This window comes from Ixodes scapularis, unplaced genomic scaffold (assembly GCF_016920785.2).
Source record: "Ixodes scapularis isolate PalLabHiFi unplaced genomic scaffold, ASM1692078v2 PGA_scaffold5__190_contigs__length_132052651, whole genome shotgun sequence".
Taxonomy (NCBI): Eukaryota; Metazoa; Arthropoda; class Arachnida; order Ixodida; family Ixodidae; genus Ixodes; species Ixodes scapularis.
Genome location: NW_024609880.1, coordinates 101,481,051 through 101,504,450, shown reverse-complemented (window position 1 = coordinate 101,504,450; position 23,400 = coordinate 101,481,051). Strand labels below are relative to the sequence as shown.

At 44.6% G+C, this 23,400-nt stretch overlaps 1 protein-coding gene across 15 annotated transcripts in view; it reads right to left on the bottom strand.

Annotated features, from left to right (window-relative positions):
* Positions 1 to 427: 427 nt before the first annotated feature.
* Positions 428 to 23,400, bottom strand: part of LOC8036792 (coiled-coil domain-containing protein AGAP005037) — a 101,545-nt gene continuing 78,572 nt past the window's right edge. For all 15 annotated transcript variants that reach the window (XM_029966020.3, XM_029966021.3, XM_029966025.3 and 12 more), the window contains one exon: positions 428 to 5,417. In XM_029966020.3, the coding sequence (XP_029821880.2) occupies positions 4,800 to 5,417 (618 nt within the window). In that variant the 3' untranslated portion in view covers positions 428 to 4,799. The remainder of the gene's footprint in view (positions 5,418 to 23,400) is intronic.

Sequence of the window (23,400 nt, the reverse complement as noted above, 5' to 3'; positions counted from 1 at the left end):
TGCGGTGTTCGGAAGCTCGAGGAATGTCGTTTTGCTCTGTCGCGAACTGTCTTAATGTTTCTGGAGGACGGAAAAGCGTTTTCAGTGATTTCTGAAAAAAGCTTCAGATAACTGTCCATCACAATTTTGAGCAGCAAGAAGGCTGAAGTGTCGTTACTCTAAAGCGTAGCTTATTTAGCGGCTCTAGCTTTACGCACGCAAGGCTTCCCGCCGGATCCGCCTTGCCGCTCAGCCGCTTCGCACGCGCTCCCTAGAGGCGCCAAATCGTGACCGCTAAAAGTCGGAGGGAGTCGCGTTTTCCGTGGGCTTCATGCCGAAATGCGCAACGCGGCCGGATATTGTGAAGTGTGACAAACATGTGGTGGACGGGCGACGTCGAAAGTGCACAAGGAAAGGGACATTGTTTCGAAGAATCAGACAGAGTACGTGAACACGACTTCGTTTTTATTCACACAAATTGACAACACGTGTATTACAACAGGATGGGTGCTGCCACTTTCGACTTTACGTTTCTTAAATCTAGTTTCACATCGCTGATACCGCCGTGGCGAAGGGACAGCAGAGCACCATTCTGCACCCAAGGATACGGTGCAGAATCATCACCGACTCAACGAGAAAAGGAGTTGTGTTTTCTTTGTTCCTAATAAAATGGCGTCATACGATCTACACAGCTATCTCGTCATAAATCTACACAGCTCATTCCAAAACAGCGCTTTTGATTGATTGGAAACTGTCGCTCTTTCAGCGGGACGCCTTGCGGTTGAAGAGAGCCTTAGATCGACAACCGCATTCTCCAATGCATTTTGAAGATTACCCGAATGCCCGTCAAAATGGTCGCGTTCCATCGCCGGTATTGTACAAAGCTCAGCTTGCCAAAGGTTATGAAGGAACCCAAGTGCACTTCTGGCTGGCTTCCTATCTACAGTAAGCACAAACACTTTTGGAAAAAAAAAAAGATGCAGGCAATACCAGGAGTACAGGGGGAATCGGGTCTGCATAAAACATCTCTTTTTCTTTATTAAGGAATGCGTAATAAGTGAATCACTTCAATCCGCGGATGTACCTCCGCGGCGCTCAAACATCAATCTAAACAATGTGGATGCGTCGAACGCTCAAATGTGTCGAGTCATCGCGGTCATGTCAGAATACCAAAAAGCGTTGGTGACGAGGCTACTGCCCCATACCTGCCAGGATTGCTGAATAGTTACTTTAGCCTTGCATTTAACGAATCATTGGACATTGTCAGTAAAAGCTTGCTTTCTGCTGCAGCCCACGGAAGCGTCACGCGAGCTCGTTGTAATTTGTGTCTAAAACAGACCTGGCTCCTGTATTAAAGTTTATCCGGCTAAAGGCCAAAAAAATAACTTGAGGATTTAGAGAGAACAAGGTGCTCGAAGCCACTTATTGCTTCCGATTGTCTTCAACTCACGACAGGTGTATACACAGTGAGAAAAGTTTTGGAAGTTCCAGCAGTTATAAAATAGCAAGTATATTTGCCCTTGACAGGTGGATTACCTGTTTACATAAAGGCAACTACGACAAACAAAAATGATCGCGTTTATGTAAATCTACGCGCTTTAAGAACTATGGGGCCACACACGCTGTTGTTTAACGCAACAAGTAAATTGCGGCTTCGAAATTGTCTCTGCGCCACTTAAAAGAAGAAGAAACAATGACTGCGCTATCTCTTTAACCGTAAAGCGTTATCGGTCATCATGGAACGGATACTGTACTTTGAAACTGAAGCTGCAAACGAACAATCGAACAGGGTGCTCTTATGACGCCGAAAGTAACCAGTGGCGAGCTAGCTAACAAGTCTGCTTGTGCCGACCGCTTAACGAAATGGTTACACGTGTCACTTCTTGTACATTACTTTCAGGTCTTGTGTTCGCGTGGCATTACCTCAGCTCAGCACGCTGCTTCCCACTTAACTGGGATCAGAAATTTCGTCGAAAAAGTGCTGATGGAGCTTCACAAGGAACATTCGTGTCGAGTGAGAAACAATGAAGGAAAAAGTCCGTTTGTGCGACGTTTCGTGGAATACTGAGAAAAATTGTAGACCTTCGCGCCAGGCAAACACTGTTCGCGATAGTGATCTTACATTCGGTATTAAACAACAATTCTTAGTGCAAAGTTGAAGAGTAGCAACATGGTGTGATTCTACATGTTGATTAATGAGTGCGTGGGACTGACCAAAAAACGGATCACAAGGAAGCTGCTGCCAATAAAAGAACAAAACTAGCGCGTTCATCAACACTGTAAATAGATTCGAACCAGTTCCGACAGGAGTTTTTGTAGCATGCAATCTAACGGTATAGGGTCTAACAAAATTCGCTCAAACAATCGTGGCCCGACCGTGTAGGGTCTGGTCGAACGTATTGAAACCCGTGTTGCAAGGCTCTGCTGTTCTCTTGTGGTCAAGACAACCGTGCCGAGAGAACACTTGCTCGATAATGTAACAACAGACCGCGTCCTGGTAGCTTTGCTTAACAGCTTTAAACAGGGAGGTTCAGACTAGAAGACACCCGACTGCTCTCGGTTACTAAAGACAGCCGGCAGGGGTAGCTCGACACGCACATCGAACACCTTCTAAACCATGAGGCGCCGGCGCTGAACGTCATGGCGTCACCAGGTCAGTGAAATCTGAAGGATGACTGGCTGAGTACTGCAACGACGCGGAGTTCAATTTGACTGTACTAAGCGGGCTTCACCAACACCATATATAATCATCAAAGCCTGTAATCAGCTTCCTTTACCTCTGTGTAGCGTCATCAAGTTAGGATGGTGCTACGCTAAGATGGTCAACGCCATACGACGAATTGATTTGGCAGAATTTTGTCTAATCTGTGTCTGTTACCAATCCGATTATGATTGCGTAAAAATTCTAGTGCACGTGATTCGTTTATTTTAGGAGGTATTGGGGCCTCACACCCTGGAAGCTTTGTGACACCACGACCCTTAGAACGGAGGCCTCGTGGTCTAGGGAGCATTGGCTCAGTGCACTCTTAAACACGCTTAAATGAGAAACGTGAAAGAGACGTTTATGCCATCAACGTGGATGATCTGCCCAAAACGCGCGCTGCGTTTAGACACATTGGTTGGCATATGGCTTCCGGAGTATGCCCGGTCGAAGTACGCGTAGAGCCGTCGGATATGCGAGGGAAGAGACTATTCGTGGTTTCGGGAGAGGGGGGAGAGTTAGCAGAACGGCCGGCGTTCGAATGAAAGCATCTCGGATGTCGGTCAGTCGAGAAGAAGAGTAGACTGTGCGTGCTCTTGTACGTGAGTTTGGTATTGAAGGGCATGTAAAAGGGTCGATGTACTCTCACAATTCGTAATGGTATGATAATGGAGCAACCGGGAAGACTGCAAACCAAAAAGTATCACACCATCTGTTTTTCTTGGGGCATTTTTTTAAACATCATCATCGCTTTAGGGTTTATGAAACAAGAATGACTAAATATAGACACGACGCACCGATGAAACTAAAGTCCTCCTGCCTAGAAAAGTAAGGAAGAACCGATATTTGGGCTTTGCAAAATATTGGGTCTGGTCGTTGGCTTTCGGTCCTTTGCCGATCCAGAATTACAGAATCAACACGACGCTCAGATGTCCTCATGAGAACGTATGAAAAATGAAGTTGGCACAGAATGATAACACTGCAGGTGGTGTGCTTCCGTGCTGAGGAACTGCACAGGAACTGCTAGGAAAAAAAGATACAATTCCTGAATTCGCACGTAATGTTTGGTGTGGATAAGAGAGTGGACAACACATTGTTCTGGCATGTTTCATATTAAAACTATAACGCTAAAAATTAAGCAATCTATGTTGACTTTGAAAAGTGAAAAACATTTGCGTGTTAGATTTTTTCCTAAATCATGAAGACGTTTGTCGGATGAATAAATAAAGAAGCACAATTACTAGCAACTAATCTGTGTTGCTCTTATTCTTTTGAAAGCCCGCGTACTCAACCGCACGGGTGGGTGTAGAAACCACAAAGTCACCAGGAGAAGTGTTCAGCTTGTGACTGGCCTGACTAGGGCCTTGCTGGTATGGTGTGCCTCAAGAGAAGAGTAAAGAATGCCGTGTGCAGCAATGGTCGCATCCACGCGCCATAAACGTGCATCGACCGTTCGCAGCCCGTGACAACGAAATCAGTAAAGACGGCGAGCCCTTGCACCGGCAGCTAACGGCCCCGACCTTCGCTAAACAAACAGACCTTTCAGCGGAGTGACGAACGTGGTCAATACTGAACGCTCCAAAAAGGGGGACTTTTCAAGAACCACCCCATCGACACAGTCTGATGAACACACTTTCGGAACAGCAACAGCCAAGACGCCAGCGCTCTCCGCCTCAAACTGTCCTCACTTGCCGTACTCGGGCTAGTGCAAGAGAAAGAAAGTGTTGGTGCTCTATGCCATACAACGTCGTCGTCGTCCCCGATGACTACGCACACCCGTACAGTGATTATGCGGCGTCTGCAATGAAGCCATTTCTGATTAAATTTTGCCTCCTTCGCCTGGACTGATTTGGACGCCATACTTTGGAGCCAATTAAGCGAGCGAATCGACGTTCCGATCCTGGAAATGATGTACAGGGGCGGCCATCACAAGTTGGTGAGTCTGTACCGGCGTGCGGCCAGTCGGAAAGAGTCAGTGGGAAGCCATACGGTATATAAACCACCGCGTGTAACGCGCCAGTGTGCCTCGTTACAGGTAACGAAGCGGGTCGTCGGCGTCCTCCGTTTGGGGGGCGGGCCGCTGCCGGGGGCGGCGGATGACTGCAGGGGGCGGCCGCGTTCACAGGATGTCCGTCTCGTAGATCTTGGCTCCCGAGCGCAGGAGCGCCGCTGCGGCGCCGGGGCTGGCCGACGGCGGAATCGCCAGGTGGGTCAGCGAGCCCGAGGCGCTGGCCATGGCGAGCGAGGCCTTGTGCAGGATGTTGCTCTCGCTGCCGGTCTTCTTGAGGTCCGGCTTGGGCGGTGACAGGCGCTGGAGCAACTGCAGCCTGGCGTACTGCTCCTGCAGCTGGCGCTGCTTGCGGAGCAGCTCCTGGTGCCGCGAGTCGAGCAGCTCCTGGCGGCTGCGCCCCTGCAGCCCCTCCTGCGAGTTGACGCTCTCGCTGCTGCTGCTGTTCGAGGAGAGCTGGTCCCGACGGCCCTCCTCGCAAGCCAGCGCGCTGGTGCGGACCGGTTCAGAACGGCTACGCTGTGGGCCAGTCGGCGACGTGACGGGGGACTTGCTCGTCGTGCGCGGGGGAGGCGGCGGCGGCGTCTTCTTGCTGCTGGCTTCGACCGCCCGCACGGGCGACTCAGCCGGGCGCCGCTTGTCCTTCGAGAAGGTCTGCAGCTCGTCCAGCAAAGCGTCCAGAGCGTTCTCCGAACGCCCCGCGGGGCTGGCTCCGTCGCCCTCCACGCTCTGCAACGGAACAGGGGCATCAGCGCCCGCGACCCTTTGGCGAATCGCGCCCGAAGATAGCACGCGGCTACGTTAGCGCTTTTCCCCAACTAGTGCATTTAGGACGTGAGCAACCAAGGGAAGCGTCTGAGTCTGTGCTCCCCAAAGATATCTTTGTTCTCTACTTCAGTTCAGCGTAAGTTCAGACGCAGCCGACGCTACAAGGTAATAGGACCAATCAAGCCACAAGGCCTTTTGTGCTAATGATTGGTTCAGCGATGGTAGAACGCGTACAGAAACGTTAAGAACACCATGATGGTGAGCTTCTGATGCTGCTTGATTGGTCTTATCAGCTTGTAGCCTCGGCTGCGTCTGGACTTAGGTAAAACGAAGTGCAGTCCTTACGGCACGCGTCGCAAATGACACAAACGAAATGACTCAATCATTTAAGGAGCTTTCTTATGAGAGCTATTGGGCTGCGCTTCACGGGATGTTTGTAACAACTCCAGAGCGCTTTTTAATTGCGTTCGTGGTGAGATAGAGAAATGATTTTATTGAGGGTCAAACAAAGACCCTAGAGGTGCTTCTCCGGTAAGCAGACCAAAGCCAGCTGATCGATATGAGCCGCCGAGGCCAGCCACACCCGCCAGTGTGGAGAAGGGGGGTTGGGGTGGCGGGGAGATCGGGTGGCTGCGGGACAAGCGGACAGGAGATGCTCAACGTTGCCCCTGCCCATATATAGGGGCAGGGGCAATTGGGACAGGAGGGATCTGATCTGAAACGATAGAAGAAAAGTCGGGCGGGGGTGATGAGTGTTAAGCTGGATGGCTCTCAGTGCGTGCGTTTGTGAGGTAGTAAGCTGGGGGTTTGGTGTAGGCCGTGTCTGCATTGAGTGTCAGAGTTGTGCGTAGTGTTGCTTCAGGGTCTTCTTGTAAACATGTGTCTCGTCCGCCATGGGTGGGAAAGGCCATGGGACCACCGGCGCCCGGATAAGAGCCTCGCAGACAAGTTGATGAGCCAACTCATTACCGGCAATCCCTGTGTGGCCTGTCACCCACACCACCACGACCGAGGCAGGGGAAAGTTGTAAAAGGGCGGAGGAGAGGTCGTCGCACAAATCCTCGGGAATTGCCCGAATCGTTTCCATGGAATCGGTGCAAATGCGGTAATGGAGAGCAGGCGAAAGGGAGGTAAGTTCTTAAGTCGCACGCACTATGGCAGCAATCTCGAGAGCGAGCGGTGAAGCTGGGTTGGTACAGGGGCCAGCGGTGGACGTAATGGGAGGGGTGGCGGGGTGCGTCACGCTGACACATGTGGCGCTGAGAGGAGGTTAATGGGAAGCGTCCACGTAACATGTGGTAGTTTCGCGGTGATGCTCCGCTGCATAAGGTCAGCTTTTTTCAGTCGGGCTTTTGCGGCCTGTTCAATCGTAGCGATGGTTCGAGTTGCTAGTGCTCCGCTTAGCAGTATACCTTTTTCACATCAAAACGATACCAAGCGGAGCTAGGTCGAAGTGCGATTGGTGTCCTAAAGGGTAGTTGCGCTACCTCTCCTTCCTTCATGGCGACTGAATCGAGGAGGAGGTAGGGGAGGTATAGTGCAACTCTTCTTGCGGACGCCAATCGCACTTCGAGCTTTCGCCGCTGCGTAAGGAGGGCCTTCCATCTGTAGAACTGCTTTTCAAAAAGGTCTAATGCTTCCGTTTATTATCTACGCCCACAGAAAGAATGGGTACATTCTTACACCCCTTTTCCCATTTAAGACACTCGAAAACTTCAATTCGACGTACAGCGCACTGACGTCGGACCGACGGTACCAACCTTCACGACCGGCTTGATAGCAGAGTGGTACAACTTAATAAAATAGATAATGTATGTGTTACACACTACAAATAAAAAAAAAATCGTTTTTTTTTTTGCTTTACTGCAAAACCTCGGTTCTTTTTTTTTATGTAGTCTTTTATAGTACTTTAACTGTTTAATAAGTTAAATCGCACCGTTATCAGGCCCTTCCTAAAAGTTGGGGCCTTCTGTTCGACGTCAGCGCGCTGTACATCGAACTGAAGTTTTGGAGTGCATTATATGTAGGGTTGTTCGTTTTCGGGTTTTATATTTTTCTAAATTCGGGAGGTAAAAATCGGGTGCTATTTTTCAGGCTGATAATCGGGGAGAAATTGGGTTTTTTTGAGGAAACATTCGGAAATTCGGGTGTTTTCGGGTTAAATACACGGATGTACTTAATAATACATTAGTTGTTTTTTTTGTTATTGGAGGGTATTACGAGCTGTTTATTGCTAATGCGTTAAAATTAGGGATGTGTTTTAAGCTGGTAAAGGGGGGGGGCATGAGGGTTTTCCAGCTTCGACTGCCGTCGGTCGCTTCAAGGGAAGTACCGCCCAAGGAATCCTCCTCTCTCTCAGGTGCCAACGAAAATCCCGACCGTTCGAGGGACGGTCGTTTTCGATCAGGTATTTCGCTATGAAATAAACTTGTTAAGTTTTCCTGATCTGTTTACGCGACTGACTGGCTCGAACGTTGTTCGTGAGAAAGGTTGGACGTCAGCGCGATGGCCATGCTACCCGAGAGACCCTGTTGGGCGTCGACACCTCAGCGATCGTAGGGGGATTGATAATGCATTTCACAAGCTGCGTGCAGCAGGGCTGAAGCTACGTGGCGTGCCGAGGCGGTTCCGCATGCACAGCGGGGGGACGGAAATGTCCCTCCGAGGCCCCAACGCTTTTCCTCAGCCGGCCTCCGTAGGATGCCACGGTGAGTTAGGCGCGCTCGTTGGGCGGTTGGTTGAGAGCCGTGTAGCGTCCACAGTGCTGCACGCAGCTTGCGAAATGAACTACAGGTCACTGTTGTCCCGAAGTAGGGTAGATAGCGTGTGTGCACGGCAAACTCCGTGCGGCGTAAAAATAAAGAGGTTGGTTATGTGGTCTTGGAATTCGGGGAGAAATCGGGTTTAACCCGATTTTCCTGAAACATGTTCGGGGTGTAAAAATCGGGTAAAATCGGGTAAAAATCGGGGAAAACGAACAACCCTAATTATATGGGACAAAAGGGTGTAAGACGACACCCTTCTTTTTTAGAGTGTAGGTTACTCGAGTCCACGTGGTCGTTTCACTGGCAGTCAAAGAACCATGAAGCGAACGAGAATCAAGCGCGGCCGTGTTCGAACAGGTGCGCTCTATGAATAACATCTAGAAACGCGGCAGGAATACGCGGTAATAAATACTTTCTGGGCCTGAATATTGGGAACTAAACAAAGTGCCGACAGAAGGATGGGTATTTTACGCTGTCTAGGACGTAAGTCCTGAGAGATGCGACATGAGGAATACTCATTAATCCAAGTTCAGTGGTAGCAGCATGGGACCCGCAAATGCATACACGCCTCCCACGGCCGTGACTTCTCTAAAAGATCTTGGCGGCCCACGCCGTATTTTTTTGGTGTAGTTAGGTCACATTGTAAGACTTGTCATTAATGGCCAGGTATACGAAAGGAAGACACGTGCCAGCAGAATGCAGAGTGGAAGGACGCATCGTAAAGGTACAAAATAATCATAATGAAGAAGCTCAGTGCAGCGCGCTAATCGCAGATACGGGTAGTTCCCTAGCATTCGCGGCAAGAGCTCCAGAGAGCTCTCATTGACTTCCGTTTCGTTCCTAAATGCCATACGTTATGCACATAAAATCAAGCTTGTGCAATCTTACACATACGGCTTCAGTTATCGTTAGTAACGTCTGATTTAAGTCTAGGAGTATATTTGTACATTTTAGACGGTAGAAGTACAGCAATTTCATAACAAAACATACGGTTGCTAATTAGTGTAACCAGAGTTGATAGCTCAGTGCTCAAAGTGATTACGAACCTTTTTCATGACCGTTTAGATTGATTTTCGAACTGCTCATTACGTCGTTTCCGCTACATCACAGTCCTAACTCTCGAACTAATTGTGGCTACACTCATAATTCTTTGCATGTTCTATTGGTATGATGATCTTGAAAAAGTGCACGTGTAGTTTAAAAAAAAAAAAGTACAATTTCTAACGATTCATGAACAACGATTTGCGTCTGATAAAGAGTTGGCACGTGTGTGCAGACGATTAAAATAACCCAAGACGCCATTTTCTCGGTGCTCCCGAACGAATGTTCGTGCGTATTGCGAGGTCATGGTGTCCGCCACTCCCAGAGGACAGCGATAGCGTTTGATCAATGCTCACAGATGTCGCGTAGTAAGCGAGATTATGGTTGAAAAAGTTCACGAGTTTTCTCTGTCTAGTAGATCTTTTCTGCGTTTCTCGGAGTCAAACTACTCCGATAACTGGGGAGGTTCTGCGCTTTCTGCCTCTGAACAGCACCATACAATACATATACCACCCACCACGTGACAACGACTTACGTGACTGATGGAGTCCCTTTCCGTTCACCGATGTCTTGATACGCCTTTTCAATGCACCTTTTAACTTTGAAGGCCAATCAACATCCCGAAAAAGAACAAATTTATCTATTCATTCATCATATACTTTCCGCTAAATGCAGCTCCGTCAAATGTTGCTTTTCGGAGGCTTTCTAACCTTCTTTCCCATTTGATCAGTACGGTTTATTTATCTGCCTATTTTGAAGGTTTCAGATAGAAATATATTTGAAAGCTGGCTCAACATTTTCTAATAAGTTTACTTATTAGAAACTCTTGAATCTTATATGCATGCGACCGAGTGCACAGCGCCACTGTTCGGGTGAACACGACATCAACGCCTTTTCGCATTTTATAAATTACGTGAAAGTATTGAAGAACATATTTTACCACCCGTACTGGTGCCCCTCATAAGCAAATTTCATTACACAAAAAAGTTTTGATCACAGCGTTCCGACTGTGCAAAAAATGTGAAAAAAAAAATCTTTCGTTTATGGTAACTGCGTCGCATTTTATACGTGTAAACAAACAAAACGATGTAAACAAAAAACAACATAGATGGTTGATAAATTTTCACATGATACATTAGTGATGCCGTTTTGAAGATTAGGGTTCAATGACGGCGGCCCTTTTTAACATAAAAAAATTTGGTTGCTTATCTTCTTAATGCATGTATACTATACTTACGAATAATTACTCTCGAACTTCGATCTTCTAGGTGTCTTGGACCTAGCCCCTGATCATTTATGTAGTATTAAATGAGAAAACATACTTACATTTGAAACTGCGTCGTATGTTTTTACTTTTTTTTTAATAGCACCGATGGTCATCGAAGCTTGTAAATGTATTTGACACGAGGGTACAAAAAGAAGGCGAGCTACGAGAGGGTTTAATCTTTTAACTCTATTCATATTTCGTATAATCATCTTTTCGTTGCCACGATGTTTTGTTTTAACAGCCCACGAACATTACCCAAAATAAAAAGAAAAAGATCCGTCATGTTTTCGTTTGTTTTACAAAGTGAAAACTTAAAATAAATGTTATTGTCAAAATGGAACCGCAGCCTCAAAGGAAGCATGATTAAGACAACGGAAGCGCGGACGCGAGGTTAATCAATGAGAGCTTCCACAACGAGCAAAGAGGCTCCAGCAAGTATACTTCCCCGCGAAGCATCTTGAACACCAGTCACAGGTCATGTACCCACCAGTTTAACCAATGAGAAGGGTGATCAGGGGCGGATCCAAGGGGGGGGGGGGGGGGGGGGGGGGCGACGGGGGCGGCCCCCCCCACCAAACAAAGTAGACCCCGCCCCCTCCCCTTTTCTTGGACGGCAATTTGACATGGGTAGCCCCCCCCCCCCCCCCCCCCCCGTGCACACGGAAGAATAGGAGAATAGTGTCCTTACAACTTTTCCGCCCCCCCCCCCAAAAAAAAAACAAAAACAAAAAAAAACAAAAAAAAAAACGGAGTTCTGGATCCGCCCCTGAAGGTGATCGGTATCGAGCCCTCAATGGTCATGCACTGCGCCCAGTCCTTTTTTCACTGAAACCACTCGACATTGGAGCATATGCCATGCCCATCTCCTCGTAGGTGTAACCGATAAAGAAACATTATTGATTGGAGTGCATCTCGGTGCAGTATGCACTCTAAGATATTTGCAACCTCATCTAATTCCCCGCACAGCACTTTGAGGGCAAATCACAGCAATTTGAGGAGGGAGCTCTGCCAATGATGAGGCTGAAATTATCTTTAGACCTCAACTTTAGAAAAATAAAAGTATGCGCTGGTGATAGCGAACATGACGTTTCATGTGCTTACGTTGTGCTGAGGGTAGACGCTTCAAATCTCTTATAGTTTATACTCGAGAGGTTTTGAGAATGTAATAAGAGTGCACACAATGGAGGACCTCATCGTCTTTTGGTGATTAATTTGAAAAAAAAAAGATGCACGAGACAATTACGCGATTAATCGCGTACGTCTCGGCATGTCTGTTATTGACATGAGACTAGTCGGTGGCAATAAATGGCGCCTGCTCCCGAAAATAACATCAAAAACTACAGTAGCCGTATTTTCAGATTCTGGTAGGAAAACGGCCCCAGACCTATTTGTTGAAAAGATAAATCTAAAAGCCTGTGTGGGACATTGTTAATGTGTCGCGTTAATGAAAAATAAGACACACAAAAACGATACCAAATAAACAGCGACGCACGCGCAATAATTCAGAGAGTGGCTGTCTAAACAACGAATGTGCGAGTATTGACGCGCTTACAGACGTCATGCTGAGCATTGAAATAAACTATTTGTGCAAAAAAAAAAAAGTTTTATGGCTCATATGGATGTTGTCTAATGACACCATCTAAGCCAACGACCTATTGGAATTGGAGGCAAGTGGGATACAATCGTAAATAATCTGGCGACAAACGGAAGTTTTCATATATAAGTTTGCTTATTAAAACCTAAAATATTAGAACAAAAAGTCAGGCAGAAAGTCTCCATATGAACTTTGCGACGTGGAAAACCAATAGAAAACGGATTATCAAAGATGGACCCAGGTGAATTTCCGAAGCAGTGGTACGGCTGAATGTATGACACTAACGACTATAACTGTCGACTCGTAGATATAAAGCATCGAATACATATATTTTAAAATTACAGAACAGTCAGAGTTTAAATGAAGTAATTTGTGTTACGGTGATATAAAAGGGCAGTACAACGGCACATTTAAGAGTAATTTGCATAACGGATCTTAAATATGAACAACTAAACACAAAATTAGAAACAGATAAAAAAACAACTGCAGAAAAAAAAATCATAAAATAAACAAACGGTGTTTCTGAGGCAATGATTTAAGTTAATAAGTAAGAATGACATACCGTAGTTGATAGAGCATCATTGCCTAAGAGTGGTGATGTAAAGTAAGATTTCATTCCAGGTAAAATGTGGCGTATCTTAACACAAAACGGTGTCTCAGGAAACAGGAATCAAGAGTTGAAATAAGTTTTCGGGAACCTAACCCCTGGAAAATTGCCGGCAGCCCACGTTTTGCTTTAAAGGCCGACGACCAGGCTCGAGATTCTGCAAGGCAGAAAATCCTCCTCACCATGGGGAGGAGGAAACAGGCAACGGTGGATAGGGTAGAAGGGGGAGAGGAGAAAGCGAGGGAAAGTGGAAAGTGCAAACTGGTCGTCGGTCTTTAAGTCGTTCTTTAAGGTCTAGATCACATCGGTTTAATGGAATGGTTTGTTCGAATTTTTAAACAGGAGCACCAGTGATACCTCTGGTGGAAGAGAAGGCGTATATCAACATGGGAGGTATGATGATATTTTACCGTCGCACATATTTTAATGTCATGCAAAGCCTCAGTTGTGTTAATGATCCCCCTGTAGTGCGTTCCTCGTAGCTCAATGTAAGCTCACAACATTTTCACATGATGTAATCATAAATTACGAATTAAACGACAGTTTTTGAAGCAAGTGAGAGGAATGACGTATCCTACACCAGACATCGCTAGTTGCAGCTATTACAGAAACAAAATAACCTTTGTGGGTCACTTTACTAGAATGATTAAAAGATCAAGTGGAAGCCAAAACCGCCTGTTTATTTTTTGTCTGTATCTTTTCGTGGCAATGGAGTGCTTTGGTAAACTATATAAGCTATACGTGCAAGAGACAGCCGAACGTGGAAAGAGTAACCAGATGTTTATAAAAGCTATCCTTCTGTAGGGAATTCAAATATAATTTTTTTTTTCATTCTTCCGAAGGGGGATCCAAGGGGGACTAAAAGAAAAAGAAACCACGAAGTCGTGACGCGAGATTTCTGGGAAGTTATTAATGTGCACGATTCCAAGACCAAACCATTGGAGCGTCCGTCGCGGGTGCCCGACCCTAAGGAGGTGTGCGGGGCTTGTGGCCCCTGCGGCGGCCCGACATTCGCGTGAGCAAAGAAACTCAGTTACCGTGCTTCCTCCGAGGCCTTCAGACGTCTGCCTCTCTCCACTGGGGTTTGCGATTGCCCAGAACAGAGCGGGAGAAAAGAAAGACACATGGATCGGTTAAGAGGGTTCGAGAAAGAAAAAGGAGGACAAAGCGAGGTGGGGACAACCTACGAGAAACGAGACTTGTAAAGAAGGCACTTCAACTGGGATTAGTCCTTTTATTGGCCCTGGCGTGCGCGACGGAACCCGCCGCGAATCGTCAAAGAAAAATAAAGGCTGGTTCACGCATTTGCGTTGGAGTGTGACCCACAGCGTTGCGATTGCTGGCGCGCTGGCACGCTGGCGCCATCCACTCGGCAGCCACGGAACAGATGAGATCTGCGTACGACCATAGCCTCCTCTACACTCACAAAGCCTGGCAGTTCGGCGAAGGAGCCATAGAGTGCCCGGTCGCAGATTTGGAACGCGAGGATCTGGTAGCACAGACCATCAAAGAGCCATTTCTCGGGGAACCTGGACGTCAGCGCACAGCTTTTGTAGCGGCCAGGACCCGAAACACACTTGTTCCCTCGGGAGAAGTGTGTTTTGGCGTTTTGTCGCAGCGGGGTGCCAGTCACGTGGCTCTCCTCACATCCGTTGTCTGCCGCTCCACCTTTTTCATTTCGGCGGCCGCTTCTCGTGGCGATCTGCCAGGCTTTGTCAGTATTTAGGAGGCTATGGTACCATTATAGTCATGGACAGCTTGAGAACGACAGGGAGGGCTCCAGTTGTCTCGCCTCCAGCGCGAGCTTCCTACCTTCGATGACAGTTCGGCGTCTCGCGAGCTTCGAGCGTGCACGCGCAGCAAAAGCACGACGGATGGCACTGAGCGCGTGCACGAGGCTCCAGGCGTTCGAAAGAGACACGTCCAGTCGTTCCATCTTTGACAGTGACTATAGAGACTGAAGGTTTTCCGGTATTTTGGGAGATCAAATCTACGCACTATCTATTATAAATGGTCGCTTATAGCATTGTCAGAAGTATTTGTAAGCACATGGCGAAATAAGAATTCGTAGAATACACGCAGATCGGAGGTGTGACAGCGCTACTCAATAGATGGTGGCAGGGAGCTTTCGCGTCGTAAGCGCTCAAAGGCGGTCTCAACGCAATGGACCACACGTAATCGCAAATGTGCGAGCCAGCCTTTAAGCGGCTAAGGTATTGCTGGATGGTGCCGAGTCAACCGTGTGCAGTTTGTTATAGAGGAGATATCGGATACTCCAGTTTGGGAGGCGCGCCCGTCGCGTTACCTATTCTTACCGCATAAAACAAACAAACGCAGTTTTGCTTTTGAATCGCGTATCACAAAATAAGAAAGAAGGATAAAAAATAAGCTAAGGCTGATATATATCTGGAAAAAATGGAACCACCTCAGCGATGTAATTTCTTTCCGCTTGAGGACCCGAAATATTAATAAGAAGAAGAAGAAGAAGAAAAAAAAAAAAAGAGAACTACAACATCCTTGGGTTGAAGATCGATCACCTGTGTCTTTCCTGTTCTATTGTTTTTAGTTTTAGCAGTTTTGAACTTGAAAATTTACCGCCTCGTTTGGTGAATTTGTGTGTCCCAACATCTGCTTAAAAAGATAATAATAGCTGGACAGTAATAAAACAAAAAATAAAAAATCATAAAAAAAGAAGAAAAAAGAAATGGATTTTAAATATTGACATATTAAGTATTTTGAATTACATTTGTTATACAAAAGTACACCCCTTATCGCTCCCCTCCCCCTCCCCCCCCCCCAAATTTAGCTGGGCCACTTTCAAAATGTCATTGCATATAGATTAAGGCCACTAGACTATGGTCACTAAAGCCCTTCTTCATTCCCCCCTCCCCTTTTTATATGCAGCAGCGTTCACACAACCTTGTTATTTGAACTCAAAAAGCTTTTTTAGTACCACAGCAAAGCTACGGAAACGGTATAGGTATATTCCAAGGCAAAAATGCAAAAATCGCAACACGAACCGCAATTTATTGTTGTTGGTAATACTCTCCAAGCTGCGCAGTGTCGTATTCATATGCTTCGGCGAAAGTTGAAAACATCTGGTAACAAAATTATAATAGTCCAGTAAATCTATATTGTTTAAGCTTCAATGGCACGTTGGAAAGTCTTGATGCATGAAAGGAAAAAAGTGGCAACCCCCCCCCCCCCCTTTTTCCTTCTCCGCTCCCTCCCAAGAACCTGCTTGATGGCCGTCGTTTGAACGGAGACGAAATAAATGTCGTTGAGAGTTGAAAGAGTTGTATCGTCTGTTTGCGTCCCGAACTTTGTGTTTATTCTTTACGGTTGTTTATCTATTTACCAACACGCTCGTTTTTAATGTTACACCAACTGTTCATCAGAAATAAAAGTAGAGTTTCAAATGTCGTTTAAGTATGCGTTTCTTCGTGTTTACATGACAGGAAATATGTAAAACAAGTTGTAACGTTCACAACTTACCAAGAGCGCTTAAATGCATAGATACGAAAAAGTAAATTTTGAAGAGTGCTAGCCAAAGTTAATTGACATCAAAATTCGTTAGTTGCAATTGTTCGTTTCATATTTCATGACTACAATCTTAATTTCACAATTATTTTTGTCTTGAAAGTTAACACAATGCACGAGAACAAGAATTAGTGCATTGAAAGAAAACTATTCATACTGTTTGTTGTTTATGCGCATTGTTTTGTAAATTTAAGGTATCGACTTTTATTGTGTGCCTAGATTTACGTCATGTGCCACCTATCTCCGTTCAAACACAGCAAAGCCATCGCTTAGAATTAGACGGATGGGAGTGGGGCAGACAACTAGGAGTTGTGGAACTCAGTAATAGTGGCTATAATGAAGATGCAGGGCGTTTGTGCCATTTGTTTTCAATGAGTTCTACATCTCGTTTTGTAGGGATGGATGAATGAATCGTCAGTGGGAATCGAGATGCAGCAAAGAATAAGCATCAAAAAGCCTAGAGACCAATCTGGTCAATTTTATGGATTTTAATGTCACAAGTGGCTCTATTTCTTTCCAATGATCTCCGCCCTAATTGTATGAAATGCGATTGCTAAATATTTGGTGCTTCTATCTTACGCAAAACTAAGAGGTAATCCGTAAAACATTGATTTTGCTTGCTTTTGAATGTAGTGAATGCTCCGTCGAACCGTTATATAAAATGTTTTTTTTGTAAGTATGAATAACACATGTGACGTTTAATCATGACGATACCTAAAAAAAGTTACCAAAGATATCAGACTACGCCAGTTAAGTATAGGTTACCTAAATGTTTATTTATGATGACAGAAGAGGTGACACGCGTGACGACACATAAAACACAGTAGTAATGTTTATCAGAGGAAGGAATTTGATAGAAAACAAAACACATACACGAATGAGAATAGTCGTTGAAAAGGGGTTGAAAAAATTTACTTTCCTAACCTCAAATGATTTATTCACGTTGCAGATGGTCAAGTCAATTAATTTCAATTTCAGGTGTCGTGCAATCAGCCAACGCCTCCCAGATGACAAGGCCGTAAGCACTGCCCACACCTGGTGTGGGCAAACGCTGACTTGTTTGCAAACCGCGAGTTTACAAACGTAGGAATTCCATCACTACGGGCATGTTATCTAAAAGGCGTTAGGCAAACGCCAAGTTAGACCGCTACATTAGTTCGTCGTTTGGGTGAAGTACGCATACATATACTGACATCAACCTCAAGGTTGCAAGCAACCAAACCTTCCCTGGGAACAAATCAAACTGTGTTTCCAAACCGCGATATAATGTAACCAGCGTTACATTTTGGGTGGAATCGGAACTTTCGGCGATCTGTAATTTACTTCTGAAGAAAAAAAAAAAAACACGGTTCACTTATTTTGGCCGACACCCGTCGTGTAGATCGGTTGAGAGGTGCGCAGTTTTCTGACAGTGCACATGTTTGCTACGGTCTTTATCCCTTATCGAGTGTCAGGGTAGCATGGTGCAACGGTGTATCAAGGCATCGGTGCGCGCTAAGCTATTCAGAGGTCGGTTAAGAGTAAAACCGCCTCGCCCATTTGATCGACGACCTGCCTTGTGACCATGTTTCAGTACTTACGCTCGTGGACGGGGCTAAGCACGCTGCACTGAGTAGGTTTAGGCTTCTTAAGATAGTCATAAAGCCTTTAACCTTTTACAGAAATTCATTTTAACACATATGGGGTCTTGACCATAATTACGGCGAAAACCTTTAATGATGAAGTTGACTAAAGTTCAAAATATAATTGTTTTCTTGCCACCTGCTGTTAGCGCAAATGTGGTAGCCAATGATCAACCAAAGATAGGCACCGCGGCAATAGCGAAGAAAAAGATTGAATTACAGGCCTGCGGCGAAGTTTACATCATTTTGTTTATTTGATAAGAAAAGATAAGCATAAGATAAGTTTATTTGATTTCAGAAAACACTCTCATACATCCTGCCCGCTTAAGCGCAGGTACGCTTGTATGCGGGACATGGCAGTACAGACATTTTGATCATGTATACACAAATGATGATTGAATAAATATGTACATTAAGTACATAAAACTTAACCTTATTCTTGTGAAATAGGAACATATATTATATGCCGTACGCAAAAGCAGGAAAAAAATACTGATTGGCAACGCAAAATTGAGCGGCGTGTGCTGGCTTGATTGTAACCCGAAGCACCGATGACATAAATCAGAATCACAACCCTTCCTTTTTTTTATAAATGAAACATACCCTCGTATAAGAGATGTCGGTGACTTTCAAAACGAGGTTTGCATATTAAGCAGCAGGATTTTCATACAAAACTTCAGATTGCACGTCAAGCCACTGGTCTTGTAGTCTTTCGTACAGCAGGTGTCATGTTTGTCAGTATTGGGAAAGCACGCTCAGACGAAGTAATGCATTTTCAAAGTATGACCACAGGTTACGGATGAACGCTGTAAACGCCCCTTCCACGTCCCGGCAGAAAAACACCCAGTGCGATTCGGTAGCAAGCCAATGAATCTCCTCTTTAATGTACGTGTTTTCACTTGGACCAACCTTCTCCGACCATCCCAGCGTCGAGTACCCTCTCCACAGGCTGCAGTATTGGATTTGGGAGAGCAAAAATAAGAAAGAAGGAAAAGGAAGCCCTTTTACAGTTAACCCAGCGTGAAAGAAACACAAGTAAGGCAAAGTAAAGAAGCTTGTGAAAAAAAACTTATTTATAAAAAGTAGTTAAAGCAGTTAGAAACAACGTAAACAAAATGCGGAAATCGCAAAGTAATCACAGCGATTTTGTTATGAGCATTTTTAAAACGCATTTCTGTCATTTCTTACAAATCTATTGTTTAAAAAATCTAGATGATGACACTCAAAAGACGTAAAAAGGGGAAAAGATTGCACAAAATATGCACTTTTCATCGTGTATCATCGAAAAAATGCAAAAAGGCATTGAAAATGAATTCTGAAAAAGTTCTCCAATGCAACGTCGACACCAGACGAAAACGAGAAAAAAAGGAGTGAAAGAGCTTTCAAACAAAAAGTTTTTTTTTCTTTCTTGCAATGTAGGTTTGGGATCAAAAAAGCATATTTTTATGGGCTCAGGAGGTCAAAAAGTACCAGGGCCACATTTCAAAAAGATTGGTTACAAATTGCTTTCCGCAACAAAAAGTTCCCATCATGCCAAGAAAAGCCTCTTGAACCAAGCATGCCGAAAGGTATCAGACCGAAAAAAAAAGCAGACTGCATGCCTATGTATAATGCATTTGGGAATGCAAAAGGCTCGCTCTCTCGACGGTGGCTCCGGCTGGCTTCGTCCACCTCCGCACTCAACATCTTTGATGCCGCACCCTACCTTCATTTCCCAGAGATGTCTGGTAGATAGGTGAAGCCCGGTCCTTCAATTGGACAATGGGCAGCAGCCATTTCGCCCATCATGGGCCAAACGCATCAAGCTTTCCTGGCACTAGGACATTCTGTCTAGTTCATTTCTACTTTACTAATGGTGTTCTAAGTTGAATCAAGATGATTTCTGTAACATCGTTATGTCCTATTATGCATCAACGAAGATTCAGTCTTGTTCAAAATTTCAATCGGAAAGACCCCATTTATAGCTTGCTCTTGTTTACCTAATGTTAGTTCTAGATGAAGGAGAGCTTGCTGGTTATGTTCCAAGATGAAAACCATACCACAATTTTCAGTCTTCTGAGAGCTGTCCTCAATTCACAAAATTAATTCAGTATGTCTGTCAGAAACAAAATGTTTTGTTAGTGTACACCAATGAAAGTACATACCAATCTATTAGTGCGGAAATGCAAAAATCTAACTTTAAAATAAACATGAAATTACAGTGAATTACAGTCTTGATTCTTGAGCTTTGCGCAAATATCACAAAAATACACATATGATCAACAAATAGCAAAATGTGGGCTAAGAAAAAATGCGAACAAAAAGTAGAAAAGAATGTGTCAATATGATACAGACCATACTGAAGTCATAATCCCTATTCGCAGGCAGCTTTTGACCAGATATTCCTTTTCTATACAGTCACAAAACATCAAAGCATACAAGAAAATTGCAGAGCACTTCATTTGAGATTGCACTCACTCAAATCTGGTCTCGTTGCTATTCCGCAAGACTCATCAGGTTTTTCTTCCGCAAAAACTGAATGGCTAATTTGAATCTTCAAAGAAGTAAAAACGATTTTATGTTGTCCTCACAGATAGATTGTGAATGCCTGGGTTTGAGTCATGTGAATTATAAGCATTTCTCAATCATGGTTCTTCCAAGGTGCGTAAATCTTGGTACGCCATAAAATTCCAAACCAGACTACGAAATGTACCGCTTCTCGATTTCAAAGACTGTTTTTTGGCCACACCATCGCGAATTGATGCAAATGAAAGTATACGACCATATATTAATCGTAGATATTTCAAATGCATGTGTGCTGCTAAAGTACATTTAGAATGCATATGGATATGAATACGGAGATCATCGTATTTAGCAAAGGTAAGTTTTCAAGAGATATCTATCTAATCAGTGCGTATCCATTTTTTCAGAAGGAGTTGCGGTGGGCGAGCCCAGCAGGATATGAGAGACCCTAGCGCCCAGAGCCTGCGGGCGACCCGCGAGCAAAGGAAGCCCCAAGCCCGGGAATAAAACAGGACGGGAGGCAAGAAGGAGAGGAGAGGCAGCAAGGGGCACTACATGCAGCCTGTAGCAGCACAAGACGAGGAGGAACAGACAAGAGAGGAGCCATAGTTACTCTATCTTCTCCCGGAAATTAGAACTCCACTTCCAACCGTGCCTGCTTGACTACCGGGAGAGAAAAGTGACGTCGTCAACGCGAGTCAACAGCTCCGACCGGCTTGGGGGGGAGCCGGTCGTGGGCCCGCACCAGGACGGGCTGTCCGGAGGGCTTTTCTCTCGGCCATCAGCGCGGAGCTCATTGGCACAAACGCACTTCTGTCACAAACATTCACCTGAACCTCTGACTGCAGAGAATAAGTTGGCAGGCTGCCCAGGCCTAGGTTAAATTCGTCTCAAGGATGACATATCTCTAAACACTGAAACATTTTACTGTCGACCTTAGATGTTCTGCTAAGCAGGCAACCATGTTTTATTTCATTTTAATAATTGTAAAAACGTATTTAGCACTTGCAATGAGGTGCCATGCATGGTAACGATAAAAAAAACTAATATTTTCCCGTTGGTGACAGATGTACATCGGTAGAAAAGATTTAAATAATCGAAAGTTTATTGCGCGATGACATTGTCAAAGAGGCCCGCCAGTCTTTCATTATACGCTACGGAAAAATCATTGGGTTTCAAAGGTGAACACACACTAATATTATGATTACTGAATTCGCTGTGCAAGTGCGCGAGACTTTTAATACGGCGTCATAAAGCGGCGTCATTGCCCAGAAGTAAAGGACGAACAACATCGAAATTCCAGCTTAGTTGATGAATTCGTTCCTTAAGGGACTTTCCCCACAATCCCACTGCAGAATAGTACGACCAGGCAGCAACTCGACTTAGCGCACATGTTCATGAAGAAGCATGTTCGATGCGGCTACTGCCCAGACTGATGATCATGCTGATGGTCGCCACCTGTCAAGTAGTCTCTTTTTGTGTTACTTATCATATCGGACATCAGGTTCGGATAACGCCAAGGCTGAACTGAGTCGTGAAGCAATGTACTAAATTGCATCCCGACCCAACTTAGCAAACCTAATGATTTTATGAACATTGTGAAATCCCGAGACCGGGGAACAAACAGGAAGACAACACAAGCACGGTATGTGTGTGTTGTTCCTTTTTTATTTTCTTGTTTCTCGGGCTTGGGTTTTCAAGATATTGAAGGTTTAGTAGTTCGCTTGGATGTTCTTTGTTATTTCTGAATTCTCTTGCTTGGGACTGCAAATCTGCTTCTAAAAACAAAATTATTTTGCGCCCTAAATAGTCACTTAGTTCACTATGCATTATCAGCGTTTCCTACCACTACTTAGAGTAACGATTAGACCTTCTTATAACTAGAACACGTACAATTATATACCCTAGTGTTTTCAAATAATTTCCTTTAAATGTGAGCCGTGCCTGTGTGCCACTGCTAGATGCCAAATGTCCCAATCCACCACACGTATTTTGTGATAATTTATTTTTTTCCAGCCTTTTAATGACTAAAGGCGGAAATAAAATCACGTATGAAGCTTTAATAAAAAAATGTTTTGTTCACATAAAATTATTAAAATATGACCCCCTTACACCTTGCAATTTTAAGTAAACAATTTGTTTCATATCTGAAATGTTAGCGCATGTTCTACCTTTTGACCAGACGAATAAAAACTTGTTCACATTCACTTAGAATTGTGTTATATTGAAAACATAAAATTCCTAAACAGAAGCTACGTTTATAGCATAACTTGTATGAATAACTTCAACTGCCTTGCACAGCGAAAATGACATGAAGAAGTCATATTCCTAGCACACGCAGGAGCCACAGAGTGCAAGACTTGATCTCGGATTATGTGAGAGGGCAATTGTTTTCACACGGCGTCCAGTAACCTCGTTGTTTTTAATTTTTATGACATTGTAACGTCTAGTGTTCAACTCGGGTACTGCAGTTTATTTAGATAAGATCATGAAGAATTATAATGCGATTAAAAAATATTGAGGACAAATGCGCCGCCAAAACAAAATTCAACCTGAAGGGCAACCTTGAGCACACATGTAAAATATATTAACAAAATGTAATGGCACAAAATAAGCAGGGGAAGGTGTTCGAATTGTCACCTAAGTGGTCACAGTCTGGGTACATTTCACCGTGTTAAATAGAAGTTTATAAAGATATCAACTACAGCATTTTATATTAAAATAGCATCACCCGTGGGTAGACTTTTTTTTATGGCTTTTAGATAAAACCGTTTCCCTTTGGACTAAATTTTAATTTCAAAATGCCAAATATTTTTCAATATTTTTCGGGAGCAACTACGTCCTATACATTTAATACCCGGAAAATGGATAGAAAGGAAGCAACGTAGTACTATCTATCCCAAACACTTAATGCCATACTAACTGAATTTTGAAGCTTAATTCGCTTGGACCCTGAGCCACGCGTGCGAAACGCGTGTATACATTAGTAGGCAAATATATAAGTAA